The sequence below is a fragment of the Ammodytes marinus genome (genome assembly GCF_949987685.1).
Source record: "Ammodytes marinus genome assembly, chromosome: 8".
NCBI lineage: Eukaryota > Metazoa > Chordata > Actinopteri > Uranoscopiformes > Ammodytidae > Ammodytes > Ammodytes marinus.
In genome coordinates this window covers 18859882-18887396 of record NC_137212.1, presented here as the reverse complement: position 1 = coordinate 18887396, position 27515 = coordinate 18859882, and the positions used below count along the sequence as shown (strand labels likewise).

The 27515-nt window shown below is 41.1% G+C and overlaps 5 protein-coding genes across 7 annotated transcripts; 3 read left to right on the top strand and 2 right to left on the bottom strand.

The window, feature by feature from the left end:
• Nucleotides 1–319: 319 nt before the first annotated feature.
• Nucleotides 320–7661, bottom strand: hdgfl2 (HDGF like 2). The gene is made up of 16 exons (XM_080031970.1): nucleotides 7447–7661; nucleotides 6880–6956; nucleotides 6103–6244; nucleotides 5598–5777; nucleotides 5039–5161; nucleotides 4881–4949; nucleotides 4600–4780; nucleotides 3544–3634; nucleotides 3133–3424; nucleotides 2897–3030; nucleotides 2717–2784; nucleotides 2521–2591; nucleotides 2327–2428; nucleotides 1964–2120; nucleotides 1723–1840; nucleotides 320–1458 (listed from the first exon to the last, which is right to left on the bottom strand). The coding sequence occupies exons 1-16, from the start codon at nucleotides 7516–7518 to the stop codon at nucleotides 1359–1361; spliced, it is 1977 nt and encodes a 658-aa protein (XP_079888096.1). The 5' UTR covers nucleotides 7519–7661; the 3' UTR covers nucleotides 320–1358.
• An 860-nt stretch (nucleotides 7662–8521) lies between these two features.
• Nucleotides 8522–10633, top strand: fh (fumarate hydratase). The gene has a single exon (XM_080033348.1). It carries the CDS (start codon nucleotides 8565–8567, stop codon nucleotides 10062–10064), a length of 1500 nt encoding a protein of 499 aa, XP_079889474.1. The 5' UTR covers nucleotides 8522–8564; the 3' UTR covers nucleotides 10065–10633.
• A 151-nt stretch (nucleotides 10634–10784) lies between these two features.
• fam32a (family with sequence similarity 32 member A) lies at nucleotides 10785–12835 on the bottom strand. Its single transcript, XM_080033319.1, has 4 exons — nucleotides 12715–12835; nucleotides 11976–12120; nucleotides 11223–11276; nucleotides 10785–11029 (listed from the first exon to the last, which is right to left on the bottom strand). Exons 1-4 carry the CDS (start codon nucleotides 12786–12788, stop codon nucleotides 10961–10963), a joined length of 342 nt encoding a protein of 113 aa, XP_079889445.1. The 5' UTR covers nucleotides 12789–12835; the 3' UTR covers nucleotides 10785–10960.
• Nucleotides 12836–13020: 185 nt separating this feature from the next.
• Nucleotides 13021–14669, top strand: mrpl54 (mitochondrial ribosomal protein L54). The gene is made up of 3 exons (XM_080033437.1): nucleotides 13021–13202; nucleotides 13720–13876; nucleotides 14011–14669. Exons 1-3 carry the CDS (start codon nucleotides 13076–13078, stop codon nucleotides 14141–14143), a joined length of 417 nt encoding a protein of 138 aa, XP_079889563.1. The 5' UTR covers nucleotides 13021–13075; the 3' UTR covers nucleotides 14144–14669.
• Nucleotides 14670–15114: 445 nt separating this feature from the next.
• Nucleotides 15115–26363, top strand: malt2 (MALT paracaspase 2). Of its 3 annotated transcripts, none has more exons than XM_080033299.1 (17): nucleotides 15115–15288; nucleotides 15484–15723; nucleotides 20138–20304; nucleotides 20556–20686; nucleotides 21045–21189; nucleotides 21272–21459; nucleotides 21967–22063; nucleotides 22279–22329; nucleotides 22699–22797; nucleotides 22920–23123; nucleotides 23328–23505; nucleotides 23608–23682; nucleotides 23859–23986; nucleotides 24437–24586; nucleotides 24682–24839; nucleotides 25089–25226; nucleotides 25688–26363. In XM_080033299.1, exons 2-17 carry the CDS (start codon nucleotides 15587–15589, stop codon nucleotides 26132–26134), a joined length of 2493 nt encoding a protein of 830 aa, XP_079889425.1. In that variant the 5' UTR covers nucleotides 15115–15288; nucleotides 15484–15586; the 3' UTR covers nucleotides 26135–26363. The 3 variants fall into 3 exon arrangements, with proteins under 3 accessions (XP_079889425.1, XP_079889424.1, XP_079889426.1); XM_080033298.1 differs by having other exon boundaries at nucleotides 23844–23986; XM_080033300.1 differs by having other exon boundaries at nucleotides 23844–23986; nucleotides 25478–25736.
• Nucleotides 26364–27515: the final 1152 nt, after the last annotated feature.

The following is a 27515-nucleotide window of genomic DNA, read 5'->3' as shown; positions in this document are numbered from 1 at the left end:
AAAAAAAATTCATGAGCATCTCAGCGCCATGGTTAGTGTTGAATTTTAAGAAATGATGTGTCTTTCTTTTTCAGATTACTGAAAGGGGGATAATAAAGGATGTTGGAAAGACCCGTACCTGTTTACCTTAGGCCCCAAAATGAGGCTATCACAATGTCTTGTTGGCTGTTAATTTGGCAACAAAAACCTACAAATAACCAACTCCATGGTGATGTTAAACATATGTGGTAGGCTACAGCAGGTGAATTAAAATATTGTTTTGCACACATTCAAAAAAGGAGATGGGGACAAAATCATGCTGAGATTTTTATTCAAGTCTCAACTTAGTGAAAGAAACGCTTTACCAATTTACATAGCACTAAAAACATCTGTTGTATGCATATGACAGGAGAATGGCAAAATAGGCTGCAGCTACATGAGATCTCTATAGCTTTTAAGGGCAGTTGTCAATCTGTACAGTTATTTATTATGCGAGTTACTGAAAGCGAACACTATGGGGAGACAAGAGTGCAAGGTGTTTATACACAGCAATTATTATTTTAGACAAAAAACGTAGATGCAAATATATGCAAACAAGGCTATAAAAAAGTCAGTGGATCTCACTTGGAAAACATTTCATGTGACTCAATTATTGGCTTTACATTTCAGACTGGATTACCTAGATCAGGACCAGATAGTTAAAAATACTTAACATAAAAGACAAATAGTACTTCACCAGTCTCACAATGCCATACACACAGATAAGAGGCCTTTGTGATTGTTTGTAGGCTTTATATTAAAAAACAAAACAAACAATGAAGCCAACATATGAAAGGGCTGCACAAAATCTTCAAAAGCAAAAACAATTATGTCATGGCTCCATTTCTACCCAGTTTCCCCACAAGAATCAACGTATCAGCTCATACTACCCCAGCATAAATTCTGGTTAGAAGGGCTAAAAATGTGATCATTCAATATACATACGGTATGAACGTAAGAGTTTATGTGATAGAAAGAAGAAAGTAGACAGGAGCGTGGGTACATGGTGAGGATCCAGGACGGGCTGAGTGTTTGTATTAAATGAAAAGCACATTTCAGAAACAAAAAGGGATTCACGCAGCGCCACAAACTATCACACTTATAAGTTTTTCCTTTTTGCTGTGATAAATAATGAACCAAACGGTTTGAGCAAAGGAGCCTTCTGAGTTTGGAATCATATTACAAAATGTCCACATAACATCAACAGGGACGTAACAGATACTGTAGGAAACTCTGGGTGTGTGATGCAATGCTGTCAGGGTCGGGATCACTGTATGACGTTAGACAAAGAGGCCACCATCTTTAGCACTTGGTCCACTACAGTGGTGGTTAAGGCTCTTTCAGCTTTCTATAGCAGGTGGTTCCAGCTCTGCAGAGATGGAGTTGTCTGCTTCTTCATATGTGTGAGTCTGTTGTTCAGCAGGACTGTCTTGGCTCCGTCTAAAGAGAGGGTACATAGGCATCAGGCACCACCAATGCTCTACTTTCATTTGTACCACAAACAGGGAGGATTATCACATGTGCTTCATCACCACCATTAGCAAATGGGTCCCACTTTTACAAAAGTGCATTTAGCACTATGCTAATTCTGCTTAAACCTAAATGTGGCCTTTTTCCCATTTTTTTTATTGTCCGTGTTAGCCCAGATCTTCTTTCACATCCTGTCAGTTGCATGTGCCAATCGCAATGAGAGCAAAGATTTACCTGTTTGGACTTGAAGCAGTATCGTCATTGTTCTCCTCATGGGCAGGTGATTTTGGTTTCTCTTCCACCTCCACATCTTCCTTTTTCTGTCCTGATTCCCCGTTGACTGGAGTGGAATCTAGAAAATGCAAATATAAAATTAATAAAGAAAAAGTAAAACGCATACAAAAAGAGGCCACCATCTTTAGCACTTGGTCTCAAGAACCCAAATGGAGGCAAGATCCAATGTGGTGCTTATTACCAATGTGTTCAGCATCCTTCTCATCATCTTCCGGTTCCTTGTCCTCCGTTTTAGGTTTAGCTGGCACCTCAGGTTTAGCCACAAAGCGAAGTTTTAACTTGTTGTAAACTTCACAAGCTTTTTCCATGACTGCAGCGCTGGCTTTATACCGCCGAATCTATAGTGTACATAACAAAAAAAAAACACGTAGTATGTTTTATAAGATGCTCTCTAATCAAAACCAGGCGGGCTGGTATACAATATTCAATATCTTGTAAATGCACACTTTAACTAGAGGACTAAAATTATTATGTGGGTTATTCTTGTCTTAATTCTGGATGAGTTTGCAAACATAACAAATGGTGAACATGAAATAAAATGCACCTTTTTCAGTGTGGCAATAACTTCCGCGTTCTTATGTAGGATCTGGCTGGTGACAGGCACAGCCTCAAGTTCTTCCAGGGCTTGTAGACACCGCTCTATGTCCTAAAAAGCAACACAAATACAGAACAATTCAGTTTTCATGCTGCCATAAAAACACATAAGATAGGAAAAACAAAATCATAGATGTCACTTACAGGGTTGTCCACTTTGAGTGCAAACTTTATATCCGAGTGGAGTTTCTGTAGCTTTTCTTCTGGTGATGGCTCTGCACATGGACACACAAAGTAACAGTCAATATGCAGTCCAGAAATACAAGCAATGATTGCAAAACAGCTTCAATGGACCAGGACAGCCCTTGTGAAACAGAGTGTGACTGACATGGACACTGACCCTTTTTCTTTTCCACTTTCTTCTCAGGCTGCCTCTCTGGTTTGCGTCTGGGTTTTTCAGGCTTAGACCTGAAAGAGAGAGAGAAAGAGGGAACTCTGTGATCTGTGTACATAACATTTTAATGCAGTTCTTTTAATGAGGTGCGAATAACAACGTAACTGCTCGCCATTGTGTACTCACCTCGCTCTAGACTTCTCTTCTGAATGCCGGGATTTCTTCTCTTTCAGCTCCTTCTCCTTTCTTTCTTTTCTCTCCTTCTCTTTCTTTACTCTTGCCTTCTTCTGGTTGTCAGACTTCTTGGATGACTTCTTTACCTTTTCATTGGAAAATAACACCAAGATTGCACATTTTCAAAAAAACACATGATATAGGCGATTAAAAATGTAGATGATTTTTTTTTGTCACTGGGACACTACCTCGGCTGCTGAATCAGAGTCTGAGGGCGCAGGGATCGGGGCTGGAGGGGGTTTCTTGGACTTCTTCAGTGGGTGCTCATCTACGCCTTCGTCTGAGCTACTGCCACCGTCACTGTCGCTTCCTTTTTTGCCCTTATCCTTATCCTTTTTCCTTTTCTCGTCTTCCTCCTTCTCTCTCTCCCGTAGCCTGCGCAGCTCCTCGGCCTCCTCCTTTTTCCGGCGCTCCTCCAGCTCTCGTCTGCGTTCCTCGTCTCGTTTCTTCCACTCACTAACGCAGTCCGGTGAACTGTCGCTGTGGAAGTACAGAGCTGTTTTTAACAACAAGCTAGAAGGTACCTCCGATGTCACTTATTAACCGTATTTAATATGTGGCGCATAAACAGGAAAAACACATTCTTAGAGCAGCCTGACCTGTCGCTGTCGGAGGATGATGAAGGGGCTCGTTTTGCCGGGGCTGGTTTGGGTTTGGGTTTCCGTGCACGAGGCTTTGGTGCAGGCTTGTCTGTAGGTGGGGAAAAAAATAAGCACTGAGCACATTTTACAAGAGCAAAAATAAGTATATATGAAACTAAAAAACTAATTGGATGATAGGGTTCCCACATATTTAAAAAACTTTTCCATAACATTTTACTTCCATAAGGTTATTAAGGCCTGTTTCGCAATCATATGGCACAATGATGAAGCTCCTACTGCATTTCTTTTGAGCCATGTGTTATATTTGTCATTTAAAAGCAATGAATTATTAAACACGCGCTTCCCAGGCATTCATGTGGATAATTAAACCAGCAAGTTTTCAAACAATAGTAACTCAAGGAACTATGTTGCATAATGTAAGTTTGTGTTCCCGCCTAATAGTCCGCTTCTTTGTTGCGCACCAATTGAGAGCAGATGCATTGTTTCTTTTTTTAGATGGTTCGGTTCGCATTCACAAAGGCAAAACTCAAATGGACTATACATTGTAAACAAAAGTCACGTTCACGGAAATGCTGACAGTATGGCGAGTAAAAATTCAATTTCTACCATCGCCTACATCACAGAGCATCAGCCGGTTATTTGTGGAGTGCATATTCTAACAGCCGGAATCTATAAAATGTAGTGCTACTTTCTTCTGTCAGCCCTCTTTACAATAGCAGCAGACTGTAGCGGGATGAGACCACCTCTTTCAAGCGGAGCAGGGTCCGGTTGTTTAATGCACACCAGAGTCTCTTTAATGTTTTCAAACCAACCCAAATGAACCGCACCAAGGGCTTAAACGCTCCAGGGTTTGTTTCAATTGCACTAAACAAAGCTTGCGTGAACACGTCCTCAGACATGTTTGGGAAACATGTTTTAAACATTAGCGAAAATGTGTGTATTTCTTAACATTCAGTTATTTCCAAACCATTCCTGGAAAAATTCCTGGTCACGTCTGTGGGAACCCTGAGATAAAGATGGAACGAATCAATCCGATCTTAAACAAGACCACACCTTTCTTGCGTGCCTGTGGGCCCTTGCGGGGAGGTGGATCTGAGTCGGATTCAGACTTTGAGCCTGACTGGGATTCAGAGCCAGACACAGCTGGTTTAGGTTTCTCGTCCTCTGAGTCGCTGTCCACTGCTTTCTTCTCTGACCCTGATCCCGACTCTGAGTCCGAGTTAGATGAAGCCTTCTGCAACATCACAGAGAAAAGGGGAATCAGTCTTGGAGATTGGAGAAGAAGACAACACAACCCAATGAAATGGTGTGCGGTGGTGAGGCTAACTGTTCACCTTTTTCTTGCCCCTGCCTACGGCTTTCTTTCCACCTCGTCCACCAGCTTTCTTTTCTGGAGTAAAATCCTGATGGAAGAAGTCAGGACTTCATATTTACGTGCTGTTTATAGTTTCCGAACAATCATATCACGGTGTGTGTGTTTGTGTGTAATAACCTGGTCGCTGTTCTTGTCGGACCCAGAGTCTGACGGCGTGGCTTCTGATTCAGAAGGGGAACCACTCCCCGCTTTGTTCCCGTCACTGGACGAGCCCCGTGCCTTTTTTGGAGGCGGGGGCCGCTAGAACGAGAAAACACAACTTTACTCAACAAATTATCAACTTTATAACTGGAACTCTTTTTTTATACTCAGCCGTTGTTCTCAGCAAAACAATCTAAAACAGTAAGTCAAACATGTACTGAAGCCATACAGATGAGTTTCATTAGTCAGGCTCATTATTGCTTATGTAATTATTATGACAACTTCCGTTTACATTCTTTTATAAGCAGACACTTCAGTAAATATCGAAGCATTGCGAATTGTTATGGTTACCTTGGTGATGCTGATAGGACTCAGTTGTATATTGTGCTAAGTGCAGCTCTTTTGTACCCAATTGTGTTATTTTCTGTTCTGCTCAATAACCTAGTTATAGTCATAGTGTGATCTATTGAGTAAATGATGTAAGCCAAAGCACTGATCAGCAATGTAATTCCACTGACAATTTCTCATCACTTACCTTAACAGGTTGTGGCTTCCGCTTCCTGCCTCCTCCCTTTCCTTGGTCTTCACTTCCAGAATCGGAGTCCACCTCACTTGCCGACTCTGCTTTCTGAGGCACCGTGGCTTCTTCCTCATCCTCTTCCTCATCACTTCCCCCTCCAGCATTGTTTTCCTCACTGTCAGATGAGCTAGCTGGCTGCAGACCAACCGCGAAAATGGATAATGGATCAATACAAATGTTTTGCTTAAAATGCACTGCTGTCTACATCTCAGTTGTTTCTGCAGCATTCAAAGAAAAGGCAACATTAATTTGCATAGCACATTTCACCACCAGACGATTCTAAGTGTTTCAAAAGGGTCTAGCTGAGACCCTAACGTGGCTGCTAAAACAATGGACATGACAGATCACAGAATTTAGGATTATAAGCGAAAAAGAATGAATGATCAGGTAAGTAACTTGTAAATGGGCATAGTATACGGTAATGTTGAATAATGGATCCTTCAGGATTTAGTAGACTTACTGCAGGTGGAGCGCTGTAGGAGGCGTGTGGATTGTTCTGGATCTCCCATAAGCCTTCATTAAATCCCTTCCTTTTGTTAGGCTTTCCATAGCGTTCGCTGCATTTTTCATAAGCAAAAAGGTCCTTTGGTGCAAGGAATGCTCTGAGAAACCAACACATAAAGAAATGTGAACTTTTTAACCACTCAACTTAAATTACCCTAATGTTGTTATTGAACAACAGGTTGACTGCACGGACAGATGCTTTACCCAGATTTGAGACTTTCAAATAGCAGATTGTGCCACCTAGTGATTTATTACTATATTGCAGGTGCCTTCTTGTTAAAGATGGTGTCTGTTGCCAGATCAGACATATCAACATATCCCTTCAAAAACATACTGCACAGTCAAACTGGCACAAGTTAATGGTTAACCTCCAGGAATAAATAAGCCTCAGGAGAGGAGACCGACAAGCAGTGGTGTAAGATGAAAAAGTAGAGATTTGTGTTTTTCTCTCACACCACTGCTCTCAATGATGGTATCACACTAACAAACCTGACCAATGGCCTACATTTAAAATTGGCACAGCCTATTCAACCCATGGACATATAAAGAACCGTGCTACAGAAAAAAAAAAACTGTACTTCAGACAAAATTATCATCCAATTTATTTGATTTTATTTCCTCCTTTGAAATCTAACAAAAATAATAATAATTTGCAGTAATTTAATTTTTAAAAGGTCTGTGCACACCAGTACTTTCTAACAACTGATAACAATGTACTCTGTAGGCTACTCACGTTTCATGTGTCCCAAAGAAGAAAATTGGTATTTTATTAGGAGGTGGTTTCACTGCCCCATCAGCCACGTCTTCAATCTGTAAACAAGTTAGACTTTAAGGTGGCAAGTCAACATTTCAAACATGATCGTATCACGTATTGGTGTTAATAATAGCTGGAAACAAACCACTGTATATCTATTTGTAACTTTTTTAATTTGAATGGATGTGTGGTGCACGGTATACTGTTTTCATAATAGTAATAGTGATTTTTATGTAGAGAAAAAATTAAAAGTTATTTCAAACGTAATTTAAAAAAATAACAATGTTAGCTCCGCTGCTGTACGTCTCCATGCATGCAGATTAACGTAGGCCAACATCATCTCATGCAAAGTATGCTGCTCAGACTGTTTTGACTGTGGCCCTGAAGGACAGTCTCTCAGCCCGACAAAATTAACAAGTTATGTGTATGAGTGTGATAGGTATTCATGTACAGAGCTGAGGATACACAGAGAAGCTTCTCCAGCGTCCCATGCAGAGCAGCTCATCCCCTCCGCCCCTCCGGCTGCTGCTAACGTTATTTGCTTACCCTGGCTGGCCAGTGGGGGTACCCCTTCATTTTAGCGAAGACCAGGTCTCCGGGCTGGAAGTTGTGTGGCATTATCCCGCTCCTCTATGCAGCCCTGGGTTTAAAAAGTACTCGGCCGCGTAGCCTTTCCGTGTCTCTCTTCGTTGGCGTTTTTCAGGTCGACACGAAACCTGGAAACGATGGGGTTAGCTAGCAAGCTAACAGTATACCAACGTTACCGCGAGAAGAGACCGCGGAGTGAAGTTAGCCACGAGACACTCAACACTTCCGGTGAGACATCGGCCCTACACTTCAAAACAAAATAATGTTCTAAGGACAAACTTTGTCATATGCTGTACAGATTGTAAAGCCCCTTTAGGCAAATAGATTTTTTCGAAAGGCCTTCTTGGCTATATAAATGATAGAAACTAAACTAAAAATCAATCTCAACAAATATATAAATTAGATTTTAATGTTCTACAAATATATGTAGGCATGGCAGCATGGGCAAACTGTCTCCAGATGGTTCCATGTAGGCTACAGACTGCAGGGGGGAAATTAGTAAACTGATAATCTCGCTATTATCAAGTATTTATTTACATTTGTCTCATTAGACAAATATTGCCATATAGGCCTACGGTAGACTATAGACCACATTTTGTTTCTCAAATACTTTTGCTTTTTTATGAAAAAATAAATAAAGAATTACATAGCCTTTAGAACATTTGTAGGAATATATGTCCTTAAATGTTCCTGTGCTAGTATCCCAAAATCTAAATGTGTCAGAAATGTTAAATCTATGTTCAAAAGTTGGTATGTAGGATAAATTAAACGTATACATTTTAAATTACTAAAACGTATATATTTATATGACTAAATGATGGAAAGTTAGCCTACTGACTTTTATTCTACCAAGTAAATTATACTTCGTTTTCAAAACGGAAATAGCACCTTGTAATGTTGTGAAAAGCTTCACTGATATGGATGGGCATCCAGATGATACGCCAACCACACAGGATGTCCCGCCTCCTTTGCCTCGTTATTGGCCGATGTGCGATCAATTTCCCATGCGCCCAATGACAGTTTACATGTAGAAGGCAGCACTGACCTCCCCTCGGATTCACCTCTAATGAGAAGCCATGTTTCGTTCTTTGAGAACCGTCCGGCAGTTTAACTGCAACCCCCTAACTTTGCAAAGATTTTGCGTCAACCCTAAGGTCCTCGTCTGCACGTCCAGGATGGCCAGTTCGGAGTACAGGCTCGAGCGGGACACTTTCGGTGAGCTCAAGGTCCCGGCTGACAAGTACTACGGGGCCCAGACCGTCAGATCCACTATGAACTTCAAGATTGGGGGACCCAGTGAGAGAATGCCCATCCAAGTGATCAAGGCCTTTGGCATCCTGAAGAGAGCTGCCGCTGAAGTCAACAAGGATTACGGCCTGGACCCAAAGATAGCAGACGCTATCGTCCAGGCAGCAGATGAGGTGTCAGCCGGCAAACTGGACGATCATTTCCCTCTGGTGGTGTGGCAGACTGGATCTGGGACTCAAAGCAACATGAACGTCAACGAGGTAATCAGCAACAGAGCCATCGAGATCCTTGGAGGAAAACTAGGCTCCAAGGACCCTGTGCACCCCAACGACCACGTCAACAAGAGCCAGAGCTCCAATGACACTTTCCCCACTGCCATGCACATTGCTGTAGCCACAGAGGTCCACCACGTCCTGCTGCCTGGCCTGCAGACGCTGCACGACGCACTGGCTGCAAAGACAGAGGAGTTCAAAGATATCATCAAGATCGGACGCACGCACACTCAGGACGCTGTGCCTCTCTCCCTCGGTCAGGAGTTCAGCGCCTATACCCAGCAGGTGAAGTACAGCATAGCGAGAGTGCATGCAGCCATGCCCAGGGTGTATGAGCTGGCAGCAGGAGGCACAGCAGTGGGCACAGGACTCAACACCCGCATTGGCTTTGCTGAGAAGGTGGCTTCCACTGTGTCCTCTCTCACAGGCCTGCCATTTGTGACAGCCCCTAATAAGTTCGAAGCCCTGGCAGCCCACGACGCCCTGGTGGAGCTGAGCGGAGCGTTGAACACGGTGGCAGTGAGCATGATGAAGATCGCCAACGACATCCGATTCCTGGGTTCAGGGCCCCGCTCCGGCCTCGGGGAGCTCATCTTACCAGAGAACGAGCCAGGGAGCAGCATCATGCCCGGAAAGGTCAACCCCACCCAGTGCGAGGCCATGACCATGGTGGCGGCCCAGGTGATGGGCAACCACGTGGCGGTCACCATCGGCGGCAGCAACGGACACTTTGAGCTCAACGTCTTCAAGCCCATGATGGTGAAGAACGTGCTCAACTCGGCCCAGCTGCTGGGCGACGCGTCCGTCTCCTTCACCAACAACTGCGTGGTGGGCATCCAGGCCAACGTGGAGAGGATCAACAAGCTGATGAACGAGTCGCTGATGCTGGTGACCGCACTCAACGAACACATCGGCTACGACAAGGCGGCCACCATCGCCAAGACGGCCCACAAGAAGGGATCCACGCTGAAGGCCGTGGCCGTGGAGCTGGGCTACCTGACCGAGGAGCAGTTTGACCAGTGGGTGAAGCCTAGTGAGATGCTGGGGCCAAAGTAAAACTCTCGACAGCACAAAGAAACGCTACAAAACAAAGACACTTTTCTTATTCTAGAAAAGGGTATCTCCAATAAATGTAATGAACAAAACCTTCTCTGAATCCTGAACATCTCATCTCCTAGTAAATGTTTTGAGAATCCTCTGCTGTTCCATGCAGCATCTTTTCTCAGTGTTTTTCAGACTGGTATTGGTTAACCTGCACTGCTGCACACTTAAATGTTAGCAGTGTTTGAAAAGTAAATCTGCACTTTCGACTGACCGAAACAACAATTACATATTTGAGGTTGCTACTTGACCCTGGTTTGTCACACATACACTCTAATCACAAGTATTTTTTATCAATACAACTTTTTTCTATGAGTAAAATGTGTGTATTTGTAAAACCACTTGTTTATCAAAAGTCTTAAAATCATTTTTCATTAAGGGTTGGTTCCTTTCAGATGTTCAGTGCCATCCAAAACATGCATGCAAACAGTCAACATGCACTACTGTACCTGTTTGTTTACAGTATAATGTGCCATTTGTGCAGCATTTCAGTTGAATTAAAAATGTATTCATTAAAAGCATTATATATATATATATATATTCTGTTTCTGATCTTTTCTTACTGAGTATAGTCTTTACACACTCGCTCTTTTTAAATGTATGCAATATCAGCTGATTTGCTTTGGTCAAAACAAGAATGAATGCAATGAAAATCATAGAAACAGACAGAAGATATAAGTTTACTCAAAGCGTTTAATGTGTACACCAGGTAACCACAACAAAATGACTGAATGTCAATTAAAGAAATTTTAATAGCACATAAAACCAGCAAATACATTTCAAGAACTTGGTGTGCAGGGGGTTTTGTACAAGCAGTAAAGAAAACAATAAAAGGAACATTTGCTCCACTTCTATTTGGTCCAGCTGACCTTGGGAATATCATAATGCTCCGTCAGGTTGTCCAGATGCCGATTGAAATCCTGGAACAGACAGAAGATCATATATAGGTTCATATTTGCTGTTATGTCTGCTCATAAATATGAAAAAAATCCAAATGCAATGTGTATTTGGCAAATTAAAATAATATTAAGTTATATGTTAATTATCAACCATTATAAAATATGAACATGCCGTTTGACAAGTTGGACTGAAGGGTGTCAGACCACAACTTACCTCGACTCTGAGTTTGTGTGTCTTTGATGCTTTGTTCAAAATCCTCTCCATTTGCTTTAAGAAAAAAGAGAAAGATACAGAAAAACTTTTCAAAAAATTACATTATCACTGTCAGTTTAGGCACACTGAAAAACACATCACTAGGAGTATATTACTAAATATAAACAGCCCAAACTAAAGGAAACAGTACTGGACATAATATTTTTGTGTCTGGGACAGCAGCTGAGAATGACATTATCACCTGTTGGCAATAAATCATATGATCAAACTGCCTTCATACTACCAGAACTCTAAAATTGCACACTGTGGCTGGAAATATTCAAACACCTAATGTTATTTCCCATTTATATCGTCCACATGTTGATCAGTTTACCCAAAAGTTCATGTAATGGTGCGTCACTATGTTTACACTCCGCCTACATCATGTCGCAACATTTACCATTTCAGGGAATGAACTTAGCCCTTAGAGTAGAAAGTGGCATGCAAATGGTGTCATCATAGGATCTACACAGCTGAGCCAATGGCGTCTATTTCGATTGACATAAGGTGTCATTAAACTTTAAATAAAGTTGGTCAAAGTTAATAATCTACCACCCACATATGAATAACTTGGCGTTTTCTATTCCACTGCAGCATTGCTGGTTCTGAACTGAAGCCAAGTGTTAAAAAACAATATATGTGTCACTGCATGCCTACTGCATTCTGTATGCAATCGCGGCAGCTCATCTTATATGCCAGATAAATATAACTTACCCTCTTTTCTTGCGTCTTGTCAAAAGCAACCTGTGCTGGGGTCCTTTTGTCGACATAGGCTTTGCTGGTGTTCCCCTCCTCATCGTTTTGACTGGTTTGGAGCTGCTCCAAACGACGCTTACTCTCTTTATCCTTCTTCTTCTTCCTGAAAGAAAACAAATATGAAATGGTTGATCAGTCGCTTGTCTTACCAGAAACTCCGGTCAACGGGCAAGGAAAGAGAAAGAAAATATGCTCACACTCGTACAGACACATAAGGAAATTAAACACGGGTCTCGCTGGTCACTGAAATGCCAAACTGGTGATTATCTAACATGTGATCATATCATATGTTGTATTTTTATTCTATGATTAAAATCTATATTTTCAGTCTCTTTTATTATTGAGATATATAATAAGGGATCTTAAGTCTTAAGCTATATAGCTAATGTGTTTAGCCACATCTGTGGCACTACATCCATCCAAAACAGTGTCGAAGACACACGCAACAGCTGTGGTTTTACACCGTGCCATGTTATTTTAACAATGCATTTATCCAAATATTATTTAATTGTAGGCCTAATCACATAATATCAGTAAATGTTAACAAACGATGTGTTTTTCTGTTAGCAAACAGGCTAACATTAGCTTTGACTGAGTACCAGGCGCTTTTCTCAGTCTTCTTGAGTATTCTTTGTCAACTTAAACACGTCGTCTCTAACACAAAAAAAAACATACTTCCAAATTCCACAAGCCTTACTTTTTTCCAGCTGAAATGTCCCCCACACCTTTTAACTTCAGGGCACTCTTCTGCACCTTAGCGTAGTCAGACATTTTCCAGAAGCTCTTCTTCTTCGTGCCTGTTGTTGCGTTGTGCTTTGTTGTTATAGAACCCGACACAGCTGCAGAAGTGTTGCCCCCTGTCGGATAGAAGTAAAACTACCACAGCGCGCTACTAGTTGTTTCAGTCGTGTTGCAGTTGTGTCTTCCCGTCCAGAGAGGGGCAGTAGTTCATTTTTCAAAGAGACAAATAAAGCAGAAAACGGAAGTGGAAGGCACTATGAATGTCAAACTGTAGCATGGTGAAGCTCTCTCATAATAGGTAACATACAGTACCAAATATGTCGGGGTACAGTTTATTTAGGATAGTCACCTCGGTAAATTGCATCAGAACCAACGCTGGTTCGTCGCTCTACAGGACAACCATATTAAACAGGGCACAGACACGGGGATATGCAAAGAAAGTTGGTGAGTAAAGAGGACATTTACAGTGCCCAGTCTGCCTTTCGTATAACTAAATGGTCTAATATCGTACATTTGTTATGTAACATCTATGTAGTTTAGCGTCTGTACTGACACTTTTGTCTTCATCAACTGTGTGTGCTTGTGACTTGAAAACAAATGGTGTATTAATGTTCATAATAATACATAGGCTACATGGTGTTGTGCAGTAATACACAAAATCATAATATACAAAGTCACAGTTCGTCCTCCCACCTATATTTATATTTTATACCTTATGTCTACATATAAAATTATATTTGCACTATTGTCTTTACACAATGTTTTTGGTTATTTAGATCTCATGTGCCTCTTTTCACTTGTGTGTTCCTCTTTATACATTGAAGGGAGCCTGGAAATAAATAATTTAATTGCCAACGGCTGCGTCTGTTAATTTGTGCATAATTAATCTTGAACCACAATCAACATGTCACTGTAATGATGCATAGTTGCAAATATCTCTCTCTCTTTCCATTCTCTGCAGCGGCTAAGGGGAAAGGCAAAGGCATGGCGAAAGAAGAGCTGAAAGGTCCGGAGGTGTGTAGAGACCCTGTCAGACTCACTACTTACGCTGTAGGGGCCAACATCTTTAAACAAGGGGAAGACCCCCAGCTGAAGCCTCCTGAGGAATACCCAGAATGGTGAGGGGAGCACATAGTTTCTTTGATTTCTGTATTTTCTCAAATTTCGTCTTGACTTTCTGTGTTTTTATGTGTGTATGTGCAACAAATAATCTATATATAAAGTATTTAAAGAAAAAAACTCTTCTTGACAGGTTGTTCAAGTTGAACCTAGGAGAGCCCCAGAAGCTGCACGAGCTGGAGCCGGAAACGTGGGAATACTGGAAGCGTCTGAGGAAGGAAGACATTTGGCGTTTCAACAGACTCCATAAAGGGAAGAAGTTTTAGGCCTTTATTGTGCTACTGGATGGCTACGCGTTCATGCAGACTCTGTGGACTGAATCGCCTGACATGTTTTAGGTTCAGAGCTGGAGTTTGGCTTCCTGAATGAAGTATTTCATTAGAACAACTTTTTCCCACTTCCAGTGTGTTATTTGAGATCATGCAGCATTTTCTGGTGACGACACCTGAAATACTGTAAATGTAAGACCCAAAACAGTCTGAAAGTCAAACTGAGAATTCTCTCTTGACCCTGGAAACAGTAGCTGGGAGAACAGCCCTGGAGCTTTCACATGTATCACATTATTTTTCAATAGATGGTATTTCCCAGATTGTCATGAAAATGCAGACGTTAGGTTGTGTTATATGATCGAAAGCTCCTGAAGAGCCACTTAACAGGTCTTGTGTTGAGATTGTTTTGTCAATTTAAAGAGGTAGTGTTATAAAGCATTTGTTTTTGAGGATATTGTGTTGCATTGAATTAATTTTTACATGTTCCTATTTTGTTTTTGTCCATATCTGATTAAAGATCATCTACAGATATTTCCACCACCATCTCCACATTTTCTTTTCAAATATAGATACATTTGGGGGGAAAACTGATTCTGCCCTTTATTCTTCCAGATTAACACCTCGCTCTTGACAAATGGTTTATAAACGTATTTATTATTGATGCACAAACGATGTATTGTTACTGTAGGACTAATAGATGTTGGTAAAGTAGGCTAAGCAAAGAATAACATCAACTTTATTTTATTTTATTTAGTTCAACTTCTTCCAGTGTGATGTATTTGGTGGTTGCTAAGATAAATTAATGCTTTCAGAGTCGCTCAAATAAAGCGACGTTGAGCTAATTTACTTTCAATTAATAAGATAAACTTAATTTTCTCATCTTAACCTATTGGTCACAGACAATGACGGTGCTATGACAACGCTTCATGCAAATGATCGAGCCTACCAGAGATGGCAGAAATGAGGAACCGAAAAGAGGTGCCGATCAACTGGGGAACAAAATCACACAGGATAGGAAGAACGTTCAGGTGTAAAATACACCAGACGTCACTATTCGTGTGAAAAAAGTTCCTCTTTCTCTAAAACTGGAATCAGCCACGAGTGTATCATCGTGTATACCTACTTAGCCTACTGTAAATCCGGTGAGTCCAAACTTTTCATTTCTCTCTCTTCGTCGATGGCGGAAGTTGCAAATTGTGGTGCGTTCGGAGTTTTTAATATGTAGTGTTTTTAGGTTGGTATGAATAAGTAGTTTCGTTGTTCTAGCTTCACTGCTACCCTTCTTATTTCTTTATGGTTTGAGTCACCTTGCTATTTTTCTCCGCACTCTCATCAAGTTGACGACGGGAAAAACCCAAAACTGTGTCGAATCAATCTATCGGGTGCAGAATATAAAGTTCCAGTTTAATATCCCTGGGTCTGTCGGCGGCGTGTTCGGTGATGGAGGCGAGCAGAATGAGCATCGGCGCTCTGAGTGAGGACGTCGTGAAGAGGCTGTCAAAGATGTTGGACAACTCCACCTGCGGGTGGAGGCAGCTCGCCAGTGCGGTGTCCGAGCAGCCGAAATTCTTCTGCAGGTGAGACAGTGAAGGCATCACACGAAAGGGGGTCAACAGGGAGTTTGGGAACAACTTTTTCAGAACCATTTGACCTCATTTAGAAATGTACTATTGATAAAGGATGTGTGAAATAAATGTATGATGATAAACACGTGCCCCTCATGTTAACCCTCTGGGGTCTATTCGCGAGTCTTTATTAATATCTTCCTGAAGATATGGCTGATAAATAAAATGAAAACATCATCTCAAACTAGAGGTCCTCCTGTTTCCAGGGAATGTTCTTGTGATACTGTCAGTCCCTAGAGGCTTAGAAAACACTGTGAGAAGTAAGACCCAGAAGCTCCCCAGCTACCACTTAGCTTGTAAATAGTGCATAGAGTATATAGTGTGAAAGTAGTTTGTTATTATTGTTTTTATATTTACTTAACCCTTAGGGCCTGTTATAATATTAGGCACACTTGTACCGCTAAGGTCCGTAAAATGGACATTTCATTGAGGTAGCTATAAAAAATATTATACATTATTTTTTTTCTACTTTTTTTTTGCCAATTCTTTTCCCCCACATCTGCCCTAACTATTAATATAAAATAGTCATGAATTTTAAAAGATGTTAACCCTTTAAATGCCAGGTTTTGGTCATGATGCCATCGTATTTTAGATGAAAAAAACTGAAAAACTGAAATATTTTCAATATACTACATGCAAACTAATTTTTTTTGTGTTGAATTATTAGGCCTGTGATGTGTCAATGATGAGCAGCAAAACTGATTTTCAGGCATTATTATTTTTTGTGCAGTGTCAAATACTCACACTCGTACCGCTAAGGTCCGTAAAATGGACATGTCATTGAGGTAGCTATAAAAAATATTATACATTAATTTTTTTCTACTTTTTTTTTGCCAATTCTTTTCCCCTACATCTGCCCTAACTATTAATATAAAATATTCATGAATTTTAAAAGATGTTAACCCTTTAAATGCCAGGTTTTGGTCATGATGCCATCGTATTTTAGATGAAAAAAACTGAAAAACTGAAATATTTTCAATATACTACATGCAAACTAATTTTTTTTTGTGTTGAATTATTAGGCCTGTGATGTGTCAATGATGAGCAGCAAAACTGATTTTCAGGCATTATTATTTTTTGTGCAGTGTCAAATACTCACACTCGTACCGCTAAGGTCCGTAAAATGGACATGTCATTGAGGTAGCTATAAAAAATATTATACATTAATTTTTTTCTACTTTTTTTTTGCCAATTCTTTTCCCCCACATCTGCCCTAACTATTAATATAAAATATTCATGAATTTTAAAAGATGTTAACCCTTTAAATGCCAGGTTTTGGTCATGATGCCATCGTATTTTAGATGAAAAAAACTGAAAAACTGAAATATTTTCAATATACTACATGCAAACTAATTTTTTTTGTGTTGAATTATTAGGCCTGTGATGTGTCAATGATGAGCAGCAAAACTGATTTTCAGGCATTATTATTTTTTGTGCAGTGTCAAATACTCACACTCGTACCGCTAAGGTCCGTAAAATGGACATTTCATTGAGGTAGCTATAAAAAATGTTATACAATCTTTTTTTTAACTTTTTTTTGCCAATTCTTTTCCCCTACATCTGCCCTAACTATTAATATAAAATAGTCATGAATTTTAAAAGATGTTAACCCTTTAATTGCCAGGTTTTGGTCATGATGACATCGTATTTTGGAGGAAAAAACTGAAAATGTTTATTATTTTCAATATACTACATGCAAACTAATTTTTTTTGTATTGAATTATTAGGCCTGGGATATGTCAATGCTGAGCAGCAACACAGATATTTAGGCATTATTATTTTTTGTACAGTGTAATAAACTGACACTCATACCGCTAAGGTACGTAAAATGGACTTTTGAAAAAGGTAGCTATAAAAAATATTATACATCGATATTTTTCCAACTTTTTTAGGCTTGAATTTTAAACCAACATCAGTACTAATCATAAATTGAATTTTTGTGTTAGGAAAAGAACCTCACCTGCAGTCCATGCACATTTTCCACTCTTTTTGTTATTATCCAGAAGTGAACAGTGAACAGTGAACGGGCCAAGAACAGTGTAACAGGGACATCATTGGCTAAATAAAGTTGTGTGTATGAGAGAGACTGTGTGTGTGTGTGTTTGTGTGTGTGTGTGTGTGTGTGTGTGTGTGTGTATCCCCATGACCTAGACATTATGAGCAAAAGGCTAGCGGTTTTCAAGTGGCACTGTTTTCATTCACTCTGTTCCATGTGTAGTTTTTCATGCAGAGGTTCAAAATCCCTAAAGATGACTTTGTATAAATGCACAGCACACACACCTACCTGAGGTCCATACACACAAGCATGTGCAGTGCACTGCTTCAAATAAGTTAAAACATGGGCCATCTTCAGTCACATCAAAGGTGCAGCCGTCAGAGACACATAACAAGTCGTTGAGCTGTTTACACAGCTGCCATTGAAACCAGAGTTTATACAAAGCAAACTGTGGAACTAGTTATTTCTTACCTGGCAATATGGAGGGAGCCTTTACACAAGAAGTACATAAAGCTTTGGAAACAGTGATGGAGTCTGATTCTGATAGCGAGTAATAGGAATCAGACACAGACAATGGTTGCGTTCCGAATCGCATACTTTCTCCTATATAGTATGTAGAAAAAAGATTTAGGATGTCCCGATTCTTATGGCCAGATTTAGGATGGTTAGAAGTACCCGGATGTCCTACTTCATGCGGCCAAGATTGTTAGTGTTGAAAAGTGCATCCTATTTGGGCGATTCTGACCCACAATCCAGTGCGCACGTGAAGTAACGTAACATCGACGAAGCCTTCATATGAAAACAAACGGGGATTGCGACGGATATAAAAGCAAGAGGCAAGATCAAGGCGCAATGTTATGATGAAATAAGAGAGTAAAGTATGTCCCAATAGTATGCCTACTTCATCCTAACTAGATTATTTTTATCGTCGGATGTAGTATGTAGAATAGAAAAAAGAAAGAGTATGAGATTCGGAACGCAACCACTGTGTCTGAAACCTCCATTAACGCGTAACAGGTGGGTCCCTGTACCATTCCAGTGGCTGCAGGAGTATATCTCTGTGTATGGGTGTTGGTGGGGCCAACTGAATTCTCCACTACTGAAAGTCAGAGGAAACATCCCAGCTCTGGAGGATTCAGAGTAAATGAAAACAGTGCCACTTGAAAACCACTAGCCTTTTGCTCATAATGTCATAGGTCATGGATACACACACACACACACACACACACACACACACACACACACACACACACATACACACACGTGCACACACACCCACATACACACACACACACACACTCCTCAGGGTTAAAGCTAAAGGGAGAGGAAGGGGGGATTGTGACAGTGCTATCTAGTGGAAATAGCCTGTTTTTTCTCCATATGCCAAATATGGTCATAATGACGTAACATGGTGGAGAGTAGTAAAAATGATCAATTCCAAGGTAGAAGCCCAGATTGACACCCAGATATAAAAAAATGCATCAATTATGCTTTAATGGCAGTGTGTTGAAAAAATGGTGTTTGAATGGGTGTTAATGGACGTTTTATGGACCTTAGCAGTCTGAATGTAACTCTTGTTTGTATACAGTGTATTTTAGCCTTACTGTAGGAGCTGAGCTGGAAATAACATTATCATATAAAAATACACTTCCTTACCAGTTTTCATGCCATATGCATGAACACAGCCAAAATTATCCAAAAAAAGAAAAATGAAATGTCCGTAAAATGGACCAACGGGCCCTAAGGGTTAATGGTTTGTTTGAAAAAAATGTTGTGATGCTTCCTCTTTGTGTACATCCCATGAATCATCATATGTGGTTCAAAGTCTTCATTCAGTCTAATTTCCTAACATTTTTTGAAAGTAGAGACAACATTTCTACCAAAAAGCGTCTGGACCAAATTTCATATTAGTCATGTTTTGTGCACTCCCCTACTGTGTTTTGGAAAATTTCCACTGCATTTTTGAAGCTAAGGCTAGGAGAAGCAATTTCAAGAGCCAAAACAACTCAACAGGATGACTAAAGGTTCTTCTTTCACACACATTTCCAGGTTTTTCAAAAATCGCAATACATTTTTCAGCATTTAAGCCAATTATTTATATACACAATGGTCTAGTACATAAGTATACCTCAGAAAACAAAGGTCTAATGTGTTCTGAACATTTCCATATAAAACACTTTGCTATAATTTATCTTCTTGCACATTTGAAATAGGTATTTATAGAAGTATGTAAAATCGGAGAAAATACCCCTAGACCTCAGAGGGTTAAATACTGTACGTTCCCACAAGTGTAAGCTACTTGTTGAGCCTTTTCCTGCACTGGTACCGTACCCTCTATAACCGGAATTATGTCCATGTTCCTCTCTACAGTGAGAGAGAGCTGACAAGCTGCTCACTCCAGGTGTTGAGCGCTACAGGCAGCCCCGGGCGCACCCTGCTGGCTTGCCTGGCTGATCGCTCCTGCTCCCTGGACTTCCTGCTCTACTGTCTTAGGAAGATGGACCACAGGGAAGCGCTGCAGTACATCAGCACCACAGGTGAGGCAGAAGTGACGTAAGCAAACATGACATATAGTCCCAAATCAGGGAGTAACTTTTCAACTCTTAAAAACCCAGCCCAGGGTTTCTACCTATCTTTGACCTGACAGTGCAGTTTGTTTATTTGTGTATGTGTGTGTGTGTGTGTGTGTGTGTGTGTGTGTGTGTGTGTGTGTGTGTGTGTGTGTGTGTGTGTGTGTGTGTGTGTGTGTGTGTGTGTGTGTGTGTGTGTGTGTGTGTGTGTGTGGTAGTGGCAGAGCTGATCCAGATCACAGTGCAGCCACAGTCCCAGCAGTCCAGAGTGGGGGGTAGGGTGGTATTGACCTGCAGAGCTTCTGGTCCCCCTGGACTCAGCTACCAGTGGTTCAGAGGCAAAGAGGAGGTCAGTACTACATTTTAAAGCTTTAGTGCGTAACTTTTTCATATAAAAGAATGACGGTTCAATTCAAGCCATTGCCAAACGATTTGACACAACGTTGATTAAGACTATCAGCTCCACAAAACTCAGTATGAATTTTTCAGTATGGCAGCTATTAGAAACTGGTGCAGGAGCTCCAGAAGCGCCCACGAAAGTAATGACTCAGAATTTTTCATGGGGGCAAAAGAAGTTACGCACCATAGCTTTAAGACTGTGTGATTATAAAGAACAATTGTAACACACCAAGTCAACCCCTGGATTGGGTATTTGTCATCTCTTGATATCTGAATCTGCCTGATTGATTAATATTGCCTTGTTTTAGATTTCGGATGAGACGGGAAGCACACCAGAGCTTGTTCTGTGTCCTCTAGCCTTGGTCCACCAGGGTCACTATATCTGTCGGGTGAACCATGGAGAAAACGTTATTTTCTCCCATTGGGCTCATGTTCAATTCGTCCACTCTGCAGGTATCTCTCCTTTCCTTTTGTTTTATTTCATCTCATGGCCTGTGATGTCACTTCCTGAAGTAATCCCTTGTCATCATCTCAGGCTGCAGCAGCACTCTCTTTCCGGGGTCGGTGAGTGGACTTCTTGTCACTCATCAGCCTCGTTCCCAAGCAGTGTCTGAGGGCGACACTCTGCTCCTGGAGTGCAATGCAGAGGCCAACCCTCCGGCGCAGTACGAGTGGTACCACAACATGGTGCCCATGAAACAACACAAGACACGAACGCTCAAGGTAAGTGTATTCAAGCACTCTGCTGTAAACTGCTCGGCGACTGTGTATAGCAGTGATTTACGAAAACCCTTGAATGATTAAAACTTTAAAAGAAATGTAAAATATACTATTCCATCATCAGATGAGGGGCATCATAAACAACAATACGTTCATCACATAAAAGCAAGTAATATTTGAAAGAGAATTTGCTCAGAATGAGCTCAATTGTTTGTAATCTGTATTTTTGAAATTAAATTTTAAAAAGAAAATGTGTTGAAATTTGATTGGGAGTAAAACTGATGACATCAGGATATTTTGTCTCGCAATAGATCAAGTAAAAAAAGCTTGTAGTTCCAAACAACAATTTTATGGCTGGATCATGAGAGTTCGTCATGGGTTGGATTCAAATGTTCAGATTTAGGCCAAAACATGTTGCTGCTGTTAAAAGTTTTTTATTTTATAATCAAAATGCAGTTGATAATAAGTTCATGTTATATAAATATATATTTATGTATGTGTTCCATGTAGATCCCGTGTGTGACCACAGCAAACAGAGGACAGTACAGATGCAAGGTGTTCAATCTGTATCATGAGGAGTGGAGTGAGACAGTAACAGTCACCATTGGTGAGACCCAGGCACATATATTTTTCCTATATTCTTAAATTGGAAATTACAAAAGAGGAAGATGTACGAGGTTTTAAAAAGTTAAAATGCTCTAGAGGAATTTGTAAACATAAATGGACAAGCATCAAGTAAGACATTCCACATTAAAAATGAGTGATTGAGCAAGAGTTCAGCAGTGTGCAGTGAGTAACCTACTCTTTTGCCCTTTTATGCAGGCCCCAGTTCCATCGTTGATGCCTCCTGGGTAGAACTTGATCGTGGTCCAGGTATTCTTTAGATAATGATGACATTTATAACATTGAATAGAGGAACTAGAGTAGAGGTTTTGTTCCTTTGTCCTTTTATTCCCTTTGTTTTGTTACATCTCAGCTATATTAATTTAATTCCTGTTTTTGCATGTACATGCATCGGTGAAAAAATAAAGGGTTTCATGTAGGCTTTTACTTTGTGTGTGTCAAAATCTTGAAATCTTCAAACTGGGTTCATCTTATCAAAAGAAAGCAGTGTGTACAATGTGTGTGGTTACCAAGATCTGCAGAAATGAAAATGAAACATTAAACAAACCATTTGATATAAGATCAAACATGGTAGGGGATTTTTCTTTTATATTTATCTTTTAATATTGGCTTTGACAGACTCGCAGGAAGTCCACAGGTCAACCTGCGGACCAGGAATACATCCACTACAAGTACAACAGATGGCCAATCCACCCCCACCAGCCAAGAATTTCTACGGTGAGTTATTTTCAAACAAATACAGCAGTCACAATAAACAGTATATGTGGATCAAAATACAAAACGTTATTAGGCACGTTGGAAGATCGGCTTTAAGTTCATAATTCTTCCGGCCCTTACAGCAACAGACAAAGTGGCTCTCCTGATCGGCAACATGAACTACCTTCACTACACTCCGCTGGGTGCTCCCATCGCTGACGTCCACGAGTTGACCAACCAACTCAGACAAATGGACTTCAAGGTGGTTTCCCTGCTCGACCTCAACTGGCAGGAGATGCACAGCGCTGTCACGGAGTTCCTCTTGCTGCTCGACAAGGGAGTCTACGGTTGGCCCTTTTGTCCATCTTGATACTGTATATGATATGTGTGAACTTTTAAAGACTGTATCACAGGCCATGCCATACACCGCTCTACCCTTACAAAAATACAAAAGGATGTACTACATAAAAGACAGATTTTTATGTGTTAGATATTATGCATGTGTCACAGTTCATTAAATTCGACCTTTGACCTTGTCCTACCTTCCACAGGCTTGCTATACTTTGCTGGTCATGGTTATGAGAATTACGGAAACAGTTTCATGGTTCCCATCGATGCTCCGGCCTCCTGCACATCAGAGCACTGTCTGTGTGTACAGAACATACTTACCAGGATGCAGGAAAAAAAGACTGGACTTAATGTATTCCTTATGGACATGTGCCGCAAACGGTGGGAATGTTTTTCTATTTTTTTTATGTGCCTTTTAGTGTAACGTTGAAGTAAGATGATCTACTGTGCCATATTAATGCTCCTAATGATTTATTTTTCTAGCAACCTAAATGACGATATCATTGTACAACCAGGACTGCTCAAGGTGACAGCGAACATAGTGTTTGGATATGCCACGTAAGTTCCTGATTAATGATCAAACATTGCCGATGCCTTAATTCCCCTGCCCGACTTTTTCCCCCGCTTTGTATTAATCCAGTGTTGAAGACCATCGAATAAAGCAACATGTCTGACCCAATCTCCCTGCTCTAGGCTGAAGAGGCATCACTTATGTGTAGCTTGTGGTGTTTCAGATGCGTTGACGCTGAGGCGTTTGAAGTGAAGAGGGAGGAGGTGTCCAACGGCATCTTCATCAGCTTCCTCAAACGACGAGTGTGTGAAGATGAGAAGGTCACAGTCATGCTAGACAGAGTGGCTGAAGGTATGTATGTTAGACACACATGTGGACTATGAGTTTGTCTTGACTACAATACTGTAGATTTGCACCAACTTGGCATGCAGTAAGCTTTTTAGTTTGCATGATGACATCTGATGTTCAATAATATGTTCATATGTATCCAAAGTCATTTGGTTCAAATTACTCTGCATCCACATGTGGCCTTAAGGTGAGAAACGGCAAGCAAAAACTTGTTACATGTTTGTTCTGGTGCACCAGAATGTGCAAAATGTTTTCAGTTTAAATGAACCCATGGTGTTAATATTTTTGTGCTGTATGACGTATAATGGAGTAAACAAATGTTGCTGTTCCTCTTTTAGAGCATTAACAGATTACGAAACACACCGGCTGCTGCTACAACACTCTTTGGCTTCTGGCCAGATGTAAAACTCTTTGACAACACTAACTACAAGTGTCTGGATCTCCTTTTACCAGACATGGGCCGGTGTGCGATCACACGAGGGAGGCAGGCTCTGGAGCTACGCAGTAATCTGTCCGAACGACGTTCCCTCACTGACCAGATACAGACACAAGAATGCTCCGCGTCTTATTCGGCTCGAAACCTGCAGTGGGCGGTCGCTCACGGTACTTATCCCCCCCCAATAAATAAATGTGATGTGTGACTTTATTTGACATTCTTATCTTAAGACTAAACCTTATTGAAATGTCTTTCTTCATAGTCCTACCACAGAGCCTTTGCCTGCAGTTTGACTGTGGAGTGAAGGTCCAGCTTGGGTTTGCTGCAGAGTTCTCTAACGTCATGGTCATCTACACTCGGATACTTGAGAAGCCCAATGAAATTGTTTCCTGCTGTGCTCAGCTTACTGACTTCCCTGAGGTATACCAGCTGATATTAAGAAGAATTGAAGATTTTTATGAGAATTTTAAAGACACACAAAGACTAAAGGATTTCCATTAGTTGTACCCTAAAGCACAGCTAGTCTTCCTGCGGCCCTATGGCCCGTAATGACTCAATATCCCTGTGCATCCTTCAGTTTCTTAAGCAGGAGCTCATTTATCATGAATACAATACTCATATTAAAGCACTGTACTTACCTTTACACTGTATTCTATGTTACTATGCTAGGATGTGGACATTGATCTGAAGAAAAGTAACCAGGAGTCTCTGCTTGAAGCCGGCTGTTTATTGTTGATCACAGAAAACCCTTCATCGCCGGAGGTCCCTAGTCTCTACACCCGCATACGAGGCCTGCAGAGACTCAGGGTCAGACTCTTGTCATTGTTTTCATCATTAGTTATCCTATTTGTGTCCCAGTGGAGAAACCTCTAGAGACAAAATGCGTAGTGTATATGGCACAGTCAAGAATAACGCTTATGCCACTATTTGAAATATGTTTGTTGAAATTTACAGTATGTTGAGAAACTATTCAATGCCGTCTGCAGTCACTTATAATTATTTGCCTATTTTAAGTAATATGTCAGTCAGAGGTCAGAAATCCTTTTACATTTGTACAGGACTAGGTGGAGAGATTATATCTCCACACTGGCCTGGGAACGCCTCGGGATCCCCCAGTCAGAGCTGGTTGATGTGGCCCGGGAAAGAGAAGTTTGGGGTTCCCTGCTCAAGCTGCTGCCCCCGCGACCCGATTTCGGATAAGCGGTTGAAGATGTATGTATGTATGTATTTGTTTTTCTTAAACACTATGCTCTTCACTGTCTTTATAGAAAGAGCTCACTTTCACCACCTGCCTTCATTACACATATTCCAACATGGATGAGGAAGTACTGGAAAGGCAACCAGTCACAGTTGGTAAACCACTGGTCTCCAAACTCAACCTGCATGAACCCAGACCCCCTCGCGCCTTCTCTGCCTCCTCGTCCTTCAGCCTCGACTCCTTCAACGTTCCGGAGTGCTCTGACTTTACTGAGACCTTTGCCTCTGGGGGTTCAGCCACAAGTGCATGGTCGTGTTACGAGCAAACTGACAGAGAATCCTACACCACTGACCAACTTCCAACTTCATCCAGAAGTGCCAATATACCAGAGGAGACGGAGAGTCCTGAATTGTTTGATGCTCCTCAACCTCTTGTTACCAGCAAGAGCTTGCCCTGTGGCCAAGATAATGACACAAACTACAAATTCAGTGACATGGACAATTTTAATTCTTACTGAGCATTATGAAACCTTGGTGACCATTACAGACTGATAAATCAGTCACACATACACAAGAAATGTAAAACAGATGCCGATAAGCAGACCCTGCATTTGCTGGATCAGTAAAGCTAATGTTCTACTCAAGTTGGCAATGTGTTATTGTAGGCCTATGTGTTTGCATCTACCTTATCTGCGTCTTATCTATGCATTACGTTTTTCTGATGTTTTATAAATATTTTAATAATAATCCCACCAAGTTTTGATGTGTTTGCTTTGTACGAAGCAAGAAATAAAAAAACAACCCTTTGGTATGAATTATTCAATCTTTTATTGCAGTGGTTCTCAACGGGGGGCGCGGACACTCTACGGTGGAGGGGGGGGGGGGGGGGGGGCGCGAGGAGGCTACGCTACGGGATGGGAAAAAAACATCTTAAAAAAAAACTTTAAAAAAGAAATCTTAAAAATGAAAAAGAAAAAAATCTTTGAAAAAATAAATAATTGTCAGCGGCTGCTGCAGTCAGAGCAGAGAGGAGACACGCACAACTCCGCGTCCAGGCTGCACAGCACATTAATCGCAGGTAGCACTCTGTCTGCGACAAAAACTTGACCTCTGGCATAGCCACATCAGTCGAGGGAACATGTTCCCCAGCCTTGCAGACTTTATCGCTGATGCAGGCACGTTACATGATTTCTCCTCTTTATTTCAATCAGCATCTGAGCACTTGTCAGAAATGAGAAAACAATTAGCAGCTTATTTCAAAGAGGATTATCGCTCTTTTGCGTGGGTTCGAGATCCCTTTGTGTGCACATCAAATGAGCTGTCGATTGATATGCAGGAGCAGCTTATTGAGCTGAAGAGTGACAGTAGGCTGAAGGAACTTTTTACCTCCTGCCCTCTCTCGTCATTCTGGGCAGCATGATGCAGGAATACCCTCAACTTGGTGACATAGCCTTGAAGATTCTCCTCCCTTTCGCGTCGACATCTGTGTGAGGCAGGATTCTCAAAAATGACTGCACTCAAAACAAAATACCACAATCGTGCACAAATCGAGGATGATTTGAGGCTATGTTTATCAAACATTGCGCCAAGAATTGAGCCTGCTTTGCAAGGCAAAGCAGGCTCAGATCTCACATTAAAATCGCCTACCTACCTGCAAGCTTCTGTCCAAAATGCAGATGATTACTATTGCAGGGGTTGAAGTGGGACGGCTCCTCAGATAAATTAATAAATAAATAGTAGTCCTGTCAAACGATTAAAATATTTAATCGCGATTAATCACCTAAATGTCATAGTTAAGTCGCAATTAATCACACATTTGTATCTATTCTAAATGTTTCTATTTAGGCTATTTTCTTCTCTTCTAAGGAGATTGTCAGGGGCGGTGGGGGGCCCAACTGC